General features: G+C 44.5%; 1 protein-coding gene and 1 pseudogene across 4 annotated transcripts in view; one reads left to right on the forward strand and one right to left on the reverse strand.

Moving 5' to 3' along the window:
* The window catches only part of VSIG10 (V-set and immunoglobulin domain containing 10), a 40,237-nt gene extending 22,720 nt beyond the window's left edge, over positions 1-17,517 (reverse strand). For all 4 annotated transcript variants that reach the window (XR_009692834.1, XR_009692833.1, XM_061141875.1 and 1 more), the window contains exons 1-2: positions 17,084-17,517; positions 9,889-10,176 (exon numbers count right to left, since the gene is read on the reverse strand). Coding sequence is in view for 2 of the 4 variants with exons in the window: in XM_061141875.1 (XP_060997858.1) it covers positions 9,889-10,176; positions 17,084-17,162 (367 nt within the window). In the remaining 2 variants the exon portion in view is untranslated. The remainder of the gene's footprint in view (positions 1-9,888; positions 10,177-17,083) is intronic.
* On the forward strand, positions 3,634-4,434 carry LOC133055730 (anaphase-promoting complex subunit 13-like; annotated as a pseudogene).
* Positions 17,518-18,557: the final 1,040 nt, after the last annotated feature.

The following is an 18,557-nucleotide window of genomic DNA, read 5'->3' on the forward strand; positions in this document are numbered from 1 at the left end:
GAAGGGCTTTTGACCAGCACAATCCTCAGGGGAAAAAAATGGTGTTGGAGACAAGGAATGGATGAGAATGAAGCAGATAAAACGGTTAAAAAAAAACTAAATGAGGGAAACTGAAGGGTTTTCTGAATTGTGTTCAAAAGTTACAGTTCATCTATAAACGATTGGGTTGAGTCTGCTTTTTTTTTTTTTTAATAGTTCTAGAATGTAGGACACCTCATTCCCAACCTAGGACTTAGGAGTCAGTTTATCCTCAGTTTTATTTGCTTATTTTTTGGCCACACCACTTCGTTTGTGGGATCTTAGTTCCTTGACCAGAGATCAAACCTGTGCCCTCTGCATTAGAAGCATGGAGTCTTAATCACTAGACTGCAAGGGAAGTCCCGAGTCTGCTTTCTTAATTAAAGCTGATGCCACCCATATAAGATGAACTTAATAAATGTGTGTGTTCTAACTGCTCCACCAAAAAAAAAAAAAAAAGCTGATGCCATCTTCTTAAACCCTTAGGGTTCTTCCCCTACTCTGACCATGAAGAAGGCGGCACCCATTTCCATCCCTCCTACCTTTCTCTCCACCCGGCTGATATTCCTAAACAGAAACCACCAGCCACTTTTGCTTGCAGGATGATGGTGGCAATCACTCGAAGAGACAGACGGGGAGAAAACAAAAATAAAACAGCAAAGAAAAATAAAACAACAAACAAAAACATACACAAAATATAGAGTGGTTACAAAGGTTTAGTATCTTACGGAGGCCATGGTCATGTCAAGTTCTGACTTGTGGATGAACACCTTAGCCTAATGGTTATGGGTGTGGACTCTGCACCCAGACACACCTAGGTATAAAACTTACTGCCACTTCTATATGAACAACCTTGAGCAAGTGTCCTTCCCTTCTATTCTCAGTCTCCTGTCCTTCCTATGAAATGAAAAGAAAAGGAGTAACTTCTACCACCAAAGGCTCCAATGAGATGAAAGAGGTAGAACACTTACCCTGGTATTTTGATATGTGGTTAACATTCTATGGGCTTCCCTGGTAGCTCAGCTGGTAAAGAATCTGCCTGCAATGCAGGAGACCTGGCTTTGATCCCTGGGTTGGGAAGATGCCCTGGAGAAGGGAAAGGCTACGCACTCCAGCATTCTGGTCTGGTACTGAGCCCTGGTGTACTACCAAAAAGTACTCAGTTCTCTGGTAGTCCATTGGTTAGAACTAGGCTTTTGCTGCCGAGGGTGCAGGTTCAACCCCTGGTTGGGGAACTGAGATCCTACAAACCATGTGGAGCAGCCAAATTAAAAAAAGAGAGAGATGAAATATAGAGGCAAATGTAACAACCCCATTGACTCCACATCTCCTTATTGGCCACTGTTCCCGTTCAAAAGGCCAAAACCCAGAGGCTCTTATAAGCATTCAGATGAGCTTGGCAAGACTTGAGTTAATCAATCTTGGGCAAGGGCCATTCCATCTTCTGATGAGGCCAGCAACCATTCTCCAGTACACCAACACCCCCTTTCCTTAGGACCTTATGTTGTGGCAGGGCACAATGTCACTACCACCATCACAGAACATGTACAAATCAGACGGGCCCAATTAGTCAGAGAACATGGGGCTTTCTCGAGACTCCCTTTCCTGCAAGTCTGGCATGGCAGTCACATCCCTGGCTAGACAGAAGCACTCCTATCCTCCAAGCCCCAACTGAATCATCCAGAGGGGCTCCTGGAGGCTGAAACGAACCAGCTTCCTCACTGCCCGTGTGCCCACCAGGTCCAATGCCCCCTCAACACTGGCCTGGCCTGAGGAAAACAGACACAGGAGCAGCTGGCATAGTGCACCACTCAACTCCCCAGTGGCTAAGAAATTATCTCTTGAAAGAAGCACAAAGTCTCCTGGAATGTGTTAAGGTCCACGCTACCCACTCTAAAGGCAGAAAGTGAAGAGGAACTAAAAAGCCTCTTGATGAGGGTGAAAAAGGAGAGTGAGAAAGTTTGCTTGAAACTCAACCATTAAAAAACTAAGATAGTGGCATCCGGTCCCATCACTTCATGAAAAATAGAAGGGGAAAAAGTGGAAGCAGTGACAGATTTTATTTTCTTGAGCTCCAAAATCCCTGCGGATGGTGACTGAAGCCATGAAATTAAAAGACGCTTGCTCCTTGGAAGAAAAGCCATGACGAACCTAGTTGTTTGTTGTTGTCGTTTAGTCACTAAGTCATATCCAACTCCTTTTCGACCCCATGGACTGTAGTCCAACAGGCTCCTCTATCCATGGGATTTCCCAAGCAAAAATACTGAAGTGGGTTGCCATTTTCTTCACAAGGGGATCTTCCCAACCCAGGGATCAAACCTGCATCTCCTGCATTGGCAGGTAGACTCTTTACCCCCTGGGAAACCACCTGGGAAGCCCATGACAGACCTAGACAGTGTATTAAAAAGCAGAGACATCATTTTGCCAACAAAGGTACCTATAATCAAAGCTGTGGTTGTTCCAGTAGGCATGTACAGATGTAAAGGTTGGACCATAAAGAAGGCTGAGTGCTGAAGAATTGATGCTTTTGAATTGTGGTGCTGAAGAAAACTTTTGAGAGTCCCTTGGGCTGGAAGGAGATTAAACCAGTCATTCCTAAAGAAAATCAATCCTGAATACTCATTGGAAGGACTGATGTTGAAGCTGAAAATCCAATACTTCGGCCACCTGATGTGAAGAGCTGACTCACTGAAAAAGACCCTGATGCTAGGAAAGGTTGAGGCAAAAGAAGGGCGTGGCAGAAGATGAGATGGTTTGATAGCATCACCGACTTGACGGACAGGAATTTGAGCAAACTCTGGGAGATAGTGGAAGACAGAGAATCCTGGCGTGCTACAGTCCATGGGGTCGCAAAGAGTGCGATACAACTTAGTGACTGAACAACAACAGCTAGCCCCCCATACTTTCTGCAAGTAAACACACAGCGGTGCTAACATCATGCCCACCCAGTATGGAGGCAGAAGGGGATGGGTAAGGCAATGGAAAAAAATAGCCATGGCAATCCTGAACTGCTCTAGACTAAGGGATTTCTGTACCCTCAGAAGCAGCAGCCCCAATCCTGATGGCTAGATTCTTCAACCGCATCATTAAATTAATAACGAACAGTGCAGAGCCCTTGCTTCTGAGACAAATAACAAAATCACATCACAGTGCCCATTCTAGGCAGGTTGAATCACCCCAAGCCTATAGAAAACCTTCCTCCCTAGAAGACAGAGGCACCAAATGCCCACTGATGGATAAGCAGAGATCCAGGTGGTAAGAAGGGTGAAAGCTACCAGCCCTCATACAGCCAGCCTCGTGTTTCTGCAGCATTTCTATGCATTCACACATTCAGGGTCATTTTCAGTTCTTTGTATGTTTTGGATATTGATCTCTTATCATTTGCAACTATCTTCTCCCGTTCAGTAGTTGGCCTTTCTGTTTTGTTGATAGTTTCTTTGTTGTGCAAAAGGTTTTCAGTCTAATGTAGTCTCATTTGTTGATTTTTACTTTTGTCCCCTTTGCCTGAGAAGACATATCCCAAAAAAATTACTGGGGAAAAAAAAGAAGAAGACAGCATTCCAAGCATTGGAACAGTCACAATTGTGTGTCTGACAAGATCAGAGTTGTAACAGAATGGACAGTGAGGTACAGAGTGATAGAAGGATCTTGGATTTGATTGATGATGCTTGGCGAGAAGACAAGCTGACTTATGAGAACGTTGCAAGGCCACTGAATGAGCTTCCTGAACAGGACAAGAGTGGCAACACAGAATCTGTTAAATAACAAGAAATGAAGTGGACCGACTTGGCCTTACAGTACCTCCATGATAGTGTTCCTCCCATAATAAACCAATGCCTGGCTCCTTGTTCATCATCAGATTTTTAAAAAAATACACAGATACAAAAAAATTAAAAATAAAAAAATAAAATAAAATACACAGATATAAAACATTTTTTTTCAGTCTCCTAACTTGAATCTTTTAGTGACAGAGCAGCACTCAAAAATATACAACTAATTTTGCAGTAGCAAAATGGCATATACCATGTACATATATGTATATATACAGATATATATATATATATATATACATAATACAATGGAATACTATCCAGCCATAAAAAAGAATGAAATCTTGCATTTGTGACAATATGAATAAACCTAGAGAGTACTATGTCAAGTGAAATAAGTCAGATTGAGAAAGACAAATATTGCATGATTTCACTTACATGTGGAATCTAAAAAATAAAACAAATGAACAAATATAAAAATCAGAAACAGAGCCACAGATACAGAGAACAGGTGGTTGCCAGAGGGGAGAGAGGTAAGGAGAGGAAAGATATAAGTGAAGGAGATTAAGAGGTACAAACTTTCAGTTACAAAATAAATGAGTCATGGGTATGAAATGTACAGTGTGGGGAGTATAGTCAATAATTATATAATACCTCTGTCTGGTGCCAGATCATAACTAGAGTTACTACAATAATCGTTTTGAAAAGTACAGAAATATCAAACCACTGTGTCGTGTAACAAGAACTAATATAGTGAAAGAAAAAAAAAAAAGAACATAGTGTTGTAGGTCAATTATATTGGGTTGGCCAAAAAGTTTGTTTGGATTTATCTGTAAGTTTGGCCAACCCAATAGTTCAAAACCAAACAAACTCATAGAAAAAGAGATCAGATCTCTGGTTACCATAGGTAGGCTGATGGGAGGAAGGGAAATTGGATGAAGGTACAAACTTCCAGTTATAAGATAAATTAGTATTAGCGCTGTAATGTGCAAGATGATAAATATACTTAACACTGCTGTGTGTTATATATGAAAGTTAAGAGAGTAAATCTTAAGAGTTCTCATTATAGGGAAAATTTTTTTTCTATTTAATTTTGTATTTATATGACATGACATATGTTCACTAAACTTATTGTGGTCATCATTTCATGATGTGTATAAGTAAAATCATTGTGCTATACAGCACAAAGTCAATTATACCTCAATAAAGCTGGAAGAAAAAAAATTTTTTTTAATAACAAAACAAAACCAAAGTCACTTACAGATAACAACTTGTCACATCTCAGAATTCTCCCCCTAGTTTCTAAGGCCATGTTAGAATGTTTCCAAACTTTTCTCCTTAAGAGACTTAAGTTATCAACCACATCAATAGAAAGATGGGAAAAGGAAAATCCGGGCCCACAGAGTCCCTGACACATAGCAAATCTTGTTGGAAAAGCTCAGATGCACTGATTGTTGGGAATTTAAGATGCATTTTTTTCCCACTAGAATTCTGTCACCTGCTTCACCAGCTGACAGAGCTAACATGAACCAAGTGCATATACGCTGTGTGCCCAACTCTATGCTGAAGGCTGTACGTGTTTATCTCATGAATGTGTGCAGGGAATCTCTGCCTAGCTTGTACCGTTACTCCTGAATTCACAAATGATAACTAAGGGTGGAGGAGTTCAAGTGACTTCCCCAAGGTCATGAAGACAACAGCCAGCAGGACCTGCATTTGAACCGGGGAAACTAGGCCTCAGAGAGTGTGCTCTCAGGCATTCAGCAGCCCCACCACCCTCCAGAATAGTGGGGTCAAGCCTAATCCATTTTCTGAAACTCCCATGCAGAAATGAGGGCTGAGTTCCAATCTGAGATGCCAAGGCCTCCCCTTCAGCCACTGTCTGAGCAGCAGGAAGGGGCTCCCTGGTGTCTGGAGGGGTATGGTGTTAGCTCAGGGTCTCTCCGAAAGGGGAACACAGCCTGACGGTCCAGAGGGTTCCTTTCGGTATATGTGAGACCAGAGGATATCTGTGCTGTGGACTGAACGCCTGTTTCCCCCCAAATTCATATGCTGAAGTCTGTGCCCAGTGTGATGGCATTTGGAGGTGGGGCTTTTGGGAGGAGGTTAGGTCCTGAGAGCAGAGCTCTCATGAAGGGGTGCCCTTATGGTGCCCTCATAAGGAGAGGCCCCCAGAGCTTGCTTCCTCCATCTTTGTTCTCTACCAAGGACAGAAGATACTCATTTACCAATCAGAGAGCAGGCCCTCACTAGACACCACATCTGCCAGCACCTTGATCTTGGACTTTCCAACCTCCAGAACTGTGAGGAAGAAAGGTTTGTTCTTTAAACTACCCACTCTATGCTACTGTTATAGCAGCCCAAACTGGCTAAGACAGCCTATGTCCTGTTTTCATGAACCAGTCAGGGACACCATATGTTTCCAAATGAAGTTTCCATAACACAAATCATACCACAGTAACTCAGAGAGCTCAAAGCACCATTTGAGTTTAGTGACTTTTTAAAAAAATGTAAGTTCACTTTCATCACAAGAAGACCTTGCCATTTATCTCCCTCAGGGCAATAATGAAACTAATCCATCCTCCAATAAACTTAGCCAATGATTAATAAGTTAGTGTCAGATAAAATCATCATAAATCAGAGACAGTGATGATAAAATAAAAACCCAAAGTTGTAATGCCACCTTACTCCTCTGAGGTCAAAAGCAAAGACATTTAAGGACTTTTCTGATGGTCCAGTAGTTTAGACGCCACACTTACACTGCAGTGGGTGTGTGTTTAAGCCCTGGTCAAGGAAATAAGAAGATCTTGCATACCTCACGGTGCGTCCAAAAATTTTAAAAAAATATTTATTGACAGACTGATATGAAGGAATTATTATTATTTTTGGTCACATCATGCAACATGCAGGATCTTAGTTCCCCAAGCAGGGATCAAACTTGTGCCCTGTGCTGCGGGAGCACAGTATTAACCACTGGACCGCCAGGGTAGTCCCAAAGGAATTATTACTGTTTGGCAGCTGGAGTGAGGGAGGTCTGTTGGCACCCGCCAGGAACCAATAAGAACTGGGCCAAATTGGGTGACATTTTTTGATACACCCACATTCATTCCAGGTCATTCAGCAATTTATGCAGACCCAAAAACACTGTGTTTGCAAATTCCATAAGCCTTGAGAGTTGCTGGGAACCTTAGAAACCATCCAAAAATCTAGACAAGTCCTTGAAGCCTCTCTTTCCTTCATCCTCCGTTTCCAATCCAGCAGCAAATCTTGGCAGTCTACCTCCAAAATATTCTCTGAACCATACATTTTCACCCTAACTCTGACCACTAACATCTGGTACCTCTGACTGGCTTCTTTGTTTTTTATGTTACCAGTTTTCTTTGTGACCAGACACATCCATTCTCTATGTGTAATTTAAATGACACAAGACCCCTGCTAGCTTCCAGTCGCAGGGGTGCCTCCTACACCTAGAATAAGCATCTCAATTATTTTTACCAGTTGTAGTAGTATCCTTGGGCTGCCTTAACAAAGTACCTCAAACTAGACAGATTAAAAGAACAGAAATTGGGACTTCCTTGGTGGTCCAGTGGCTATTCTCCATGCTCTCTATGCAGGGAATTGGGTTTAATCCCTCATTAGGGAACTAGACCCCACATACCACAACTAAAGAGTTTGTATGCCACAACCAAGACTCAGTGCAGCCAAATAAATAAATAAATATTTTTTAAAGAAAAGAACAGAATTGACTCTCCCACCATTCTGAAGTATGAAATCAGATGTCAGGAGGGCCATATTCCTCTCAAGGCTCTAGGAGAGAACCCTTCCTTGCCTCTTTCCTGGTGGCTGCTGCTTGTGGCCATCTGTCTTTGGCATTCCTTTGCTTGCAGCTTCATTACTCCAATCTCTGCCTGCCACTGTGTGAGTTCTCCCTGTGTCTCTGTCTTTGCATGCATTTTCCTCCTATAAGAATAACAGTCAATTTTAATTAGGGCCCACTTTAATGACCTTATCTTCTGGGCTTCTCAGGTGGCACAGTGGTAAAGAATCTGCCTGCCAATGCAAGAGACGCAGGTTCAATCCCTGAGTCAGGAAGATCCCCTGGAGGAGGGCACAGCAACTGACTCCAGTATTCTTGCCTGGGAAATCCCACGGACAGAGGAGCTTGGTGAACTATAGTCCATGGGGTCACAAAAGAGTTGGACACCACTAAGTGACTGAGCACACAATGACCTCATCTTAGGTTGATTATAATTGCAAAGTGCCTATTTCCAAATAAAGTCATATTCACAAGTACTGAGATTAGGAAAACAACATATCTCTCCGGGGGATACAATTCAACCCACAACACCAGTCCTACCCAGCCCCACATGGTCTGGCTCTGCCTCTCATATCTCACATATCCTGCCTTCTCACATCCTGGGTTCCCACCACACCCAGCCTTCTTCTCACCTACACATGCACCATGTTCAACCCGTCGTGCACTAGGTCAATTTCTGCCTGGATCCCTCTCTCTCACTTTTGCATGACTGGCTCCTACATATCATTCACTGTCAATGTCACACCTTCTAAAAGCTCCTCTCTAACCCACCCATGTAAAGTGTTTCAGAGAATCACATCACGCCATCTCAATTCTCTGTACAACACCTGCCACTCTGATACTGCCTGACGCATTTGTTTACCTGTTGACTGTCTGCCTTCAGCCATTAGGATGTCAGTTCCGTGTGGGTAGGGACAGTCTCTGTCTGATCCATTCCTGTGGCCCAGTGCCTAGAACAGTGTCTGGCATTGGGCTCTCAATAAATATGTATTGACTAAAGGAAAGAGTAAATTCTTTAATTTATAGATGAGAAAATCAGGGAGCAATAAAATGATCACATGGGTATTTCCTCTCAACTAGAATGTGGATGTCCCTCTAACACAGGGATCAACAAACTTTTTCTGTAGGGGCCAGAGAGTAAATATTTTAGGTTCTGTGGGACATACAATCAGTTTCACAGTCACTCAGCTCTGAGATTATAGCACTAAAGACAATCAGAGATAATATGTGACTGGATAAGCATTGCTATGTTCAAATAAGACCTTATTTAAACCGAAAGTTGAATTTCATATAATTTTCACATGGCACAAGTATCATTCTTCTTTTGATTTTTTTCAACCATTAAAAATGTAAAAAAAAAAAAATGTAAAAAAATATTTGCTGCTTGCAGGTCATACAAAAATAAACAACAGTCTAGAAATGGCCCACAGGTTATAATTTGCCAACTATTGGTCTAAATCATGCATATATATTGACAGACATGATAGGCTGATTTAGGAAGGACAGTAGTAATAGTAGTTCATACTAAGCCCTGTACTTAGCACTAGAGCATAAGAGCATATACCTGATAAGGCATACAAGGCATTGTCCCTAGTTAACAAATAAGAAAAACTGAATCTCGGAGATATTAAGTTACTTACTCAAGATGACCTGTCCTTAGGGTTGGAACTCAGGCAGTCTGACTTGATTATGTTATACTTTGTTGCATAATAAAATGAGACTAATAGCAAGGATGATATTAATAAGCTAAAAGTAATAGCTAACTATTAATAAATAATATGCCAGGAGCCATTTACAGCAATTTACATAGATATCAGTTCAGTTCAGTTCAGTCGCTCAGTTGTGACTGACTCTTTGAGACCCCATGGACTGCAGCATGCCAGGCCTCCCAGTCCATCACCAACTCCTGGAGTTTACTCAAACTCATGTCCATTGTGTCGGTGATGCCATCCAACCATCTCATCCTCTGTCGTCCCCTTCTCCTCCCTCCTTCAATCTTTCCCAGCATCAGGGTCTTTTCAAATGAGTCAGTTCTTTGCATCAGGTGGCCAAAGTATTGGAGTATATATGTAGATATACTGGCATTTATTCCTCACAGCAATTCTATGAGGCAAGAATTCCTATTATCCCCATTATACAGATGAGGAAATGACAGATGTGAGATCACTCAGCTTACACGTGGGAGAGCCCAGAAGAAAACCCAGGCTGCTGACTCCAAAGGCCTCCTCAGGTCCAAGGCTCTAAGCGCCTCCCCACCAGGTGCAATCCCCACCCACCACTTACTGGCCACCTGCAGCCACACTTGGAACCTCCGGATCTCAGTCTTGCTCAGGACCTCAGAGCAGGTGTAGTTCCCCTCATCCTGCAGGTTTAGCGCCTCGATGTGCAGGGAGCTGGCATTCACCAGAGAGAAGCGCGACTGGGCTGGTGGGAGGCTGGAGTTGGAGGACAAGAGGAAGGCCGACTCCGAGTCATTGCGGCACCAGGTCACGAGGCCCCTCGGTCCCGAGATGTTTCCACAGTGCAGGGTGATGTTCTCATGAATTTCTCCAATGATGACAGCCTCCAATCCTGTGCAAGGAAAGGTCAGGCTGTTACTATCTTTCTTGATCCTAGACAATCTCCTTTTCTTGCAGTCTCCCTGCATTAAGATTTAAAAAAAAACAAAACAGGCATGTATTTTTGAGATGCAATAATACAGAGCCTCACCCTGTTGGGATTATTGGCCAGTAATTGACAGTAATGAACTTGTGGTGGATCACAACTGCAAACAGTCCTAATCAGCCCCTCCTCCACTGTCTATGCCCTTCACAATGTCACTCCACAGCGCCCTCCCACTCCTGACTCTGGTAGCACCATGTGACTTGCTCTGATCATTGGGGTGTTAACAAATGTGTTGCAAGCAGAGGTTTAAAAAGCACTGTTGTGATTGGGCTTGCTCACTCTCACCTTCTGCTACCACCTTGAGAAGGATGTGTCTGGGCTAGGTATCAGGGGAGGATGAAAACTACATGGTGCAGACCCCAGTTGTCTCAATCCTCTCAGCTATGGCCATTCTAGATCAGCCTTTGGCCACTCACTTGATGCCCAGACACATGAGTGAGCCCAGGCAAGATCAGCAGGGCCAACTGCCCAGTACCCCCAGGTCCTTCAGAAACAAGCACTTACGGTCATTTCGTGATGCTTTGTCACACAGATTATTGTGGCAATAAATAACTGATACAGAACCCGAGTGGCTTTACTTGCCTAGAAATCCAGAAAGGTGGAAGGAAGAGGGCTCTGGCTTTGTTTCCTCTTTCCTGTGCTCCCTCTGTCTCTCTCCATCTCAGGTACAATGCAACACCACTCAGCAGCTCCATGCAGGAATGGGCTCAGAGTGGGGACTTCAGGGCATGCTCTGAGCTAGGTACTGGGGAGCCAATGACAGGCAAAATAGAGACCCGCAGGATCTCACAGTCTAGTGGAGAAAATAGGCAAAAGGGACTTCCCTGGCAATCCAGTGGTTACAACTCCACGCTTCCACTGCAGGGGGAATGGGTTTGGTCCCTAGTCAGGTAACTAGGATCCTATATGTCATGCAGCATGGCAAAAAAAAAAAAAAAAACAGACAATAAACTGGCAATTAGGATGCAGTGTGATAAATAGCATGATAGGAGCTTGGAGAAGGGGCTCTTAAGTCTAGCTGTGGTTTTCGACAGGGAAGGCTTCCTCTAGGAAGCCACACTGAGATCTGATGGTCAGGAAAGAACTAGCTAGGGAGAGATGAAGCTGGTGTTCCCAGGCAGAATGAAAAGTGCAGATCAGCAGCAGCACTGTCAGAAATTCAGATTATCAAGTCCCACCCAGAACATCTAAATCAGAACCCAGGAGTGAGGTGGGAGGTAGCACTCTGCATTTTCACAAGCCTTCCAGGTAACCCTGATGCTCATTCAAGACTGACTAATGCTCAGGCAACTGATTTGGCATTAAGACTGCCACCAGGTAACAAGAAGCGAAAGCAGCCCATTTTGCTGAGAAAAGTCCTAATTTTTCAGCCCCCTCCACAATCAGCACCCATATACAAAGAGGTCACAGGCGCAGGAATAATGGGCAGAACCAGTCTTACTCATGCTGTCACATTCAATAGATGAGAAAACTGTGATGCAAAGAAGGGAAGTGGGCTGGCCTGAAGTCCTACAATGAGAAGGTAGCAGTATGTGACCAGAGTCTAGATTTCTTGCTCCATTCAGTGCTTTTTCCACCACATTGGAAGTTTTCAAAGTATGTGAATATTCTGGGGTTTCATGAAAGATGATATTTCATTACAAAATAAACTGCCCTCAACAGTGGTATTGGGACAATTGGCTGTCCACACACGAAAGAATGAAGTTGGACCCCTTACCTCACATCACATATAAAAATTAACTCAAAATCAGGAGTTTCCTGGCAGTCCAGTGGTTAAGACACAGCACTTATCCTGCTGTGGACTGGGTTCAATCCCTGGTTGGGGAACTAAGATTCTGCAAGCCAGGCAGAGAGGCCAAAAGAAAAGGAACTCAAAATAGACCACAGATCTATATGGTCTATAAAATACTTAGAAAACTATAAATTACTTAGGAAAAAAAACCCAAAAGAATGTATCTTTGTGACTTTGAGTTAAGCCTGCAGGCACCCGAGAGCCCATGCTTCGCAACAAGAGAAGACACTGCAATAAGAAGCCTGCGCACTGCAACTAGAGAAAGCCCACACCAGCACAGCCAATAAATAAATAAATAAATATTTTTTTAAAAGCACGCTGAAACAAGATGAATGGGAAACCATCCCAATAAACACATTTTGGATACAAAAAAAATAAAGTGAAAAGAAGACCCACAAGCTGAGAGAAAATATTTGCAAATCACATCTGAGAAGAGATTTGTATGTGGAATATATATATATATAAAAACTCTCAAAGCTCAACAATAAGAAGACAATTTAAAAATGAGCAAAGGATTTAAATTGACATTTCTCCAAAAGATAGACAAAGGCCAATAAGCACATGAAAAGCTCAACATTAGTCACTAGGGAAAATGCAAATCAAAACTACAGTAAGATACCTAACACTTCACACTTGCTAGGATGGCTAAAATGAAAGACAATAACAAGTGTCGACAAAGATGTAGAGAAACTGGAACCATTATACATTGTTAGTAGGATTTTTAAACGGTGCTGATACGTTGGAAAACAGTTTGATATTTCCTCACAAGGTAAAGCTACCATATGACTCTACCCTAGCAATTCTACCCCTAGGTGTATAACCAAGAGAAATGAAAACTTGTTCACACAAAAACTTGTACATGCATGCTCACATTATTCATAATAGCCAAAAGGTGGTAACAGCCTGAATGCCCATCAACTGATGAATGAATAAAATGTGGTATATCCATATAATGGGAATATTATTTGGTCATTAAAAAAGGCCAAAAGCTATAGCATGAATGAATCTTGAAAACACTGTGTCAAGTCAAAGAAGGTGGTCATAAAAGACAACGTATTTTGTGATTCCAATTGCATGAGATGTCCAAATAGGTAAACCTACAGAGAAGTCCAAATAGGTAAATCTATGGAGATAGAAAGTGGATTAGCTGTTGTCTAGGGCTGGGGAAGTGGCTTACCTGGGGGCAGGGGCACGTAGTGGGGAGTGACTTTTTAAAAATTTTATTTATTTATTTTTGGCTGGGTCTTCATTGCTGCATTTGGGCCTTCTCTAGCTGCGGTGAGCAGAGGCTACTCTCTAGTTGTGTTGCTTGGTCTTCTCATTGTGGTGGCTTCTCTTGTTGCAGAGCATGGGCTCTAGGTGCATGAGCTTCAGTAGTTGTGGTTCTTGGACTCTACTGCACAGGCTCAATAGTTGTGGTACACAGGCTTAGTTGCTCTGTGGTATGTAGGATCTTTTCAGATCATGGATCAAACCTGTGTCTCCAGCACTGGCAGGCGGATTCTTTACCACTAAGCCACCAGGGAAACCCAGGAGAGACTCTTAATATTTAAGCAGAGGGCATCTTTTTGTTGTGATGAAAATGTTCTGGAACTAATGGTGATGGTTCCACAATCTTGTGAATATACTAAACACCACTGAATTGTACAGTTTAAAAGGGTAAAGTATATAGTATGTAAGCAAATTATATCTCAATTAGGTTGTTGTAAAAAAATTGTTACCTGCCTTTGGAACTCATTCCCTTTTATAAAACAAAGAGTAACCGTTATCTGTATTTGGCCTTTTATCTGGTTGGAAGGGGCTACCTCTGAAAAATCACAAGACAGCTGAAGCTACAGGATGTTCTCACACTCTCCCATTGTGGCTACACCATTCCCCGATGCCAGGGTAAAATGAAAAAAAAAAAAAAAATCTAACCACTTGTTGGAAGGCAGAGAATGTGACCTAATGCTGGAGATTCCAAAACAGCAAGAAACGCTTCTAAACAATCACTTTAAAAAACAAGTGAGAATTATTTTTAAATAGTTAGGCCTGGGAACCCAAGCTCTCAGTGGCAATCCCCACTGAGGAGGAAAAAACTGGAGAATTATAGATGCAACAATGTGTTCGTGAGACTGAAGACCTGCCCTTCCCAGGCTCCTTGGCAAAGGAATAAAAAAAAGCCTTGGAAAAGCCCCAGTGAAACTTTAGTCTTGGAACTTGAGCTAACACTGTCTTTTCCTCCAAGGAATAGAATGACATAATGACAAACTACACCATTTTAAGGCATTTCACTTCTCCTGACTTTGCTCACTCCATTCTTTTTAAACACTGATGCTGAAGGTGACCTTAGAGATCCCTCAGTCCTGAGGGCTGAGTTCAGGACAGTCTGAGTCAGGGCTCGGTAGGGAAGAACACAGTCATCAACTAGTGATGTCTGATAGGGAGAAGGAATGGGTGGTCCTTGAGGGTGCACTGGTTCCATGCTTGATCATCCTAAACCTCCTCATGTTACAGCTGAGAAAACTTAAGTTCAGAGAGCTTAAGTGATTTACTTAAGCTCCCACAAAAGCCACTGGGAGAGCTGGGACTGTCATTCAGGTCTTCAATGTGCCAGGTCACAGGAACTTACTCGGTCTCCCAACCAGAAGAGTGAGACATTCTGTGTTACTAAAAGTGGTCCATAAGGTGGCCAGAGGGCCCCTGAAAGTCCCCCAACCTTAAATTCAGAATATGGACTGGAGGGGTGGGATGGTAGGGGAGGTAGGGAGGCTCAAGAGGAAGGGATATATGTATAAATATATAGCTGATTCACAATGTTGTACTGTAGAAACTAACAGTTATATCCAATTAAAAAAAGAAAAATATGGACCAAAGGAAGGAACAATATAAACAACCCTTTTCCAAAGCAGCCATCATATTAACATTTACAGAGTTGAGACTATATCAAAGTTATTTTTTTTTCCTGTTCTTTCCTCAAGAATGACACCTGGTTCACAACCTGAGGTGACAGTGGGGTCTTGAACACGGTCTGGAGTTAAGTGATAGGAGAAAGATGGTTTTCTCCCCAACTCCCAGCTTGAAGAACAAAAATACATTAAGCAAGGGAAGCCCTCTGGCACTGTACACAAAGATGAACTTGACCTGGGCATCAGAATAACTGGGCATGGCAGTGCAGGAAACATCTTTGTGTGGAGAGCTGCAGCCAGTTCATCCCACAATGATGATTTCAACTCAGGGTTCTGATGTCCCCAGGCCCTTGATATTCACAGTACAGTAAACACTGCAGACAGTTGGGGAGTAGGGAATACACAATCACCTTTAACTTTGAGGGTCAGCCAACTGGGGACGGTATATCCACGTCTCCCCAAAGCCCAGTGACCACCCCTACATACGCCTGGAGGTGCCAGCCTTGTCATGTCTACAAATTTGAAGTCACCTATCCTAGAAGAAAACGGGTGAACACAGCTCAGTTCCACTTGGGAAAGCAGGCCCTGTGAGGCAAGAGCCTCAGACTTTCCCACCTAAACTAGAAATCTAGCTTATGAGGAATTTTATTGTTTTTAAATTATTGTTAAAAACAAAGCAAAATAAAAACTTGTGAGAGCCTCACAATTAGGAACTTTTGGCACTTGCTGCTAGGCAACGGCGCCCCACTCCAGTACTCTTGCCTGGAAAATCCCATGGATGCAGGAGCCTGGTAGGCTGCGGTCCATGGGGTCGCTAAGAGTCGGACACAACTGAGCGACTTACTTTTCACTTTCATGCTTTGGAGAAGGAAGGAAATGGCAACCCATTCCAGTGTTCTTGCCTGGAGAATCCCAGAGATGGGGGAGCCTGGTGGGCTGCTGTCTATGGGTCGCACAGAGTCGGACACGACTTAAGTGACTTAGCAGCAGCAGCAGCTAGGAAGCTCACAGGGGGCAATGCCTCTAGGCACCTACAAGAGATCAGCAGACCACACTGGACTGGGTGACCCCTGAAAATAGGGCTCTGTAAGTATTCTGGCAAACTCCATCTCCTTTCCCTCACCTCAGGTCCTCTCACTGCTTGTCACACTACCCTGCATGCAAAAGACATGCATTCGCTGGTGAATTAAGTTCAGAAACATTTTTTCAACCTTTTAAAAATTATGTATGTTTTTGTAAGGGCTTCCCTGGTGGCTCAGTAGTAAAGAACCTGCCTGCCAATGCAGGAGGCATGGCTTTGATCCCTGCGTCAGGGAGATCCCCTGGAGAAGGAAATGGTAACCCATTCCAGTATTCTTGCCTGGGAAACCCCAAGGACAGAAGAGCATGGCAGGTTACAGTCTATGGGGTCACAGAAGAGTCAGACAGGATTTAGCGACAAGACAACAGCAACAACAAACTGTTTTTGTAAGCAACCCTCTGTTCTTTATTGCTCCAAGGCAGATCACAGATGGAGCAAGTAAGACTCTTCACCAATCATATCAAGAGGCAATGTCAAGTGTAGGGGAAGTTTCTTGTAAGTTTGAAATTATTGCAAAATAAAAGTTTTTCGTTTAAGTAAAGGAGAAAAGCAGAATTTTGCCATAGTCCACAAAGGTCGGCTTGTGGGGGTGTGCAGGGAAACCACAGGTTACAGGTGCAAGGTGAGTTCAACCTCGGGCAGAGGGAGAAGAGGAAACTGAAGCAGCCTCGAGTTTGAGAACCAGCGCAGCACGTAAAACCAGACCGCGAATTTACATACGCCGTTTAAAAAAAGATAATAAAAATAAACATTCCACACCTCTTCAACTTTTCCATCTTCAGTTTCCCCAATTTTCACCTCCGCAGGCCCTTTGCAGCCTCGCCTGCTGCCCACTCTAAGAGGGTAGGGATGTCTTGCCCTTTATCAAGCGCTCGGTAAAATTCCTTCCTGCAAAAAGCGGAGCTGCGAGCAGGAAAGCCAAGACCCTCCCAGGGCGACTTCGAGGCCTCGGCCACGACTGGATCCAGGGAGTCGGAGGGAATTCAGTCCCCGGCTCTCCCCTTCCCACCGTTGCCTCGCATCAACTTTTGCCTCCAGATCGTCGCCCCTTACCTGTGGCGACCCAGCGGGCCAGTAGCGCTCCGAAGCAGACGAGAACCCAGGACTCGGACGCCCGGACGCCTGCGGCCATCTCGCCCCAGATGCGGGCAGGGGCCCTTCGGGAAACGCAAGGTCCGGCTTGGCTGAGTGTGCGCCCCCCAGGGCTCAGCCCCAAGGGTACCCAGTACTCCTCCCAGGTCCTCGGAACGACAGAGTAGCTCCACTTTCCGCAGCCCCCAGGAAGGATGCTTGGGGTGAGCCCGATGTCAGGGGCTAGGAGCTGCACTAGGCTCCGAGCGCGACTGTCTCTCCCGAGCGCCCGGCCCGGGGTGGGAGGGCGCACCCCGCCCCCTGCGCCCGCCACCCGCTCCCGCAGACGGAAAACAACAGGAGCTGAGTTCCCTCCCGCCTCCCATCCAGGCGGGAGCCCAACTTCCTCTACCTTGGCCGAGGAGGAGGGCTTTATGCAAAGGGCGCGCGCCCGGGCGCGCCGAGTCGGGTCTGGGCAGGCCGGGGGCGGAGCGCCGAGGCTGGTCACTCCCCGAGCCCACTCGCCCGGGACAGCGGCCCTGAGTCGCGGGGAAAGTGGGCGGCGCAGAGCCCTGCAGCTGCCGCAGGACGGCATACCCCCTCGACCCGCCGGCTGCTCCCTCCCGGGCGCCCGGGCTGCGGCACTCGAAGGACCGTCTCGACTCGGAGGGGCAGTTGCCAGGCTGCAGAATTCACGGTCCCCTCGGTTTAGCTGTTCTAGGGATTCCCAATTGTTTTCCTGTGCCCCCGGGAGGACTCCTGAGCCGCCATCGCTGCCTTTCTCTACCCTTTGCAGAAGGAAGGCAGGTCTGGAGCAGGAGAAAGATGATCCTTTAGACCTTCCAGCCAAGAGCTGCCATGAGACTCTGGTCCTCCGGCTAACTGGCAGAGACCACACTGTAAGCGCGAGGGCAGCGGAACTGGGTGCTGGGAGCTTTTTTGTTTTTTCTAGTTCCCCCATCCCCCATCCAGTCTGGTTCCCAGAGAACTGCATCCCCAAGCTAAAATCCCCCTCTTCCTGCCACACCCCCCAACCCATCCTCTGTCCTAGGGAAAATGCGGTTATGACATCCTGAGGAAGAATGATCCTTGAAACAGCCCTACCAGAAACTTACTCTAAACAAAACAAAACAAACAAACAAAAAACTGCAGCTAACATAGTGAAATATTAACTGTGGACTCTAGGAGGTGAATATATGAGAGTTACCATTCTTTAAACTTTTCTGTCTTTGAAAATTTCCCCATCACCTCATTGTAAAATGTTGGGGAAAAAACAGAAAACAATGCTATAAGAAAATCATTCATTCTGTTGATGGAAGACCCATTATTGAAATACTTCTTCCATCAGGAAATCCTCTTGAAACCAATAAAAATGTGTTTTGCCCATGACCTGAGATACAAAGTTGCACAGTCCCTTCCCTCTCCCCCTTTTGTAATGATTTTATGTCTTCAGCCA

This window comes from Dama dama, chromosome 5 (genome assembly GCF_033118175.1).
Source record: "Dama dama isolate Ldn47 chromosome 5, ASM3311817v1, whole genome shotgun sequence".
Lineage (NCBI taxonomy): Eukaryota > Metazoa > Chordata > Mammalia > Artiodactyla > Cervidae > Dama > Dama dama.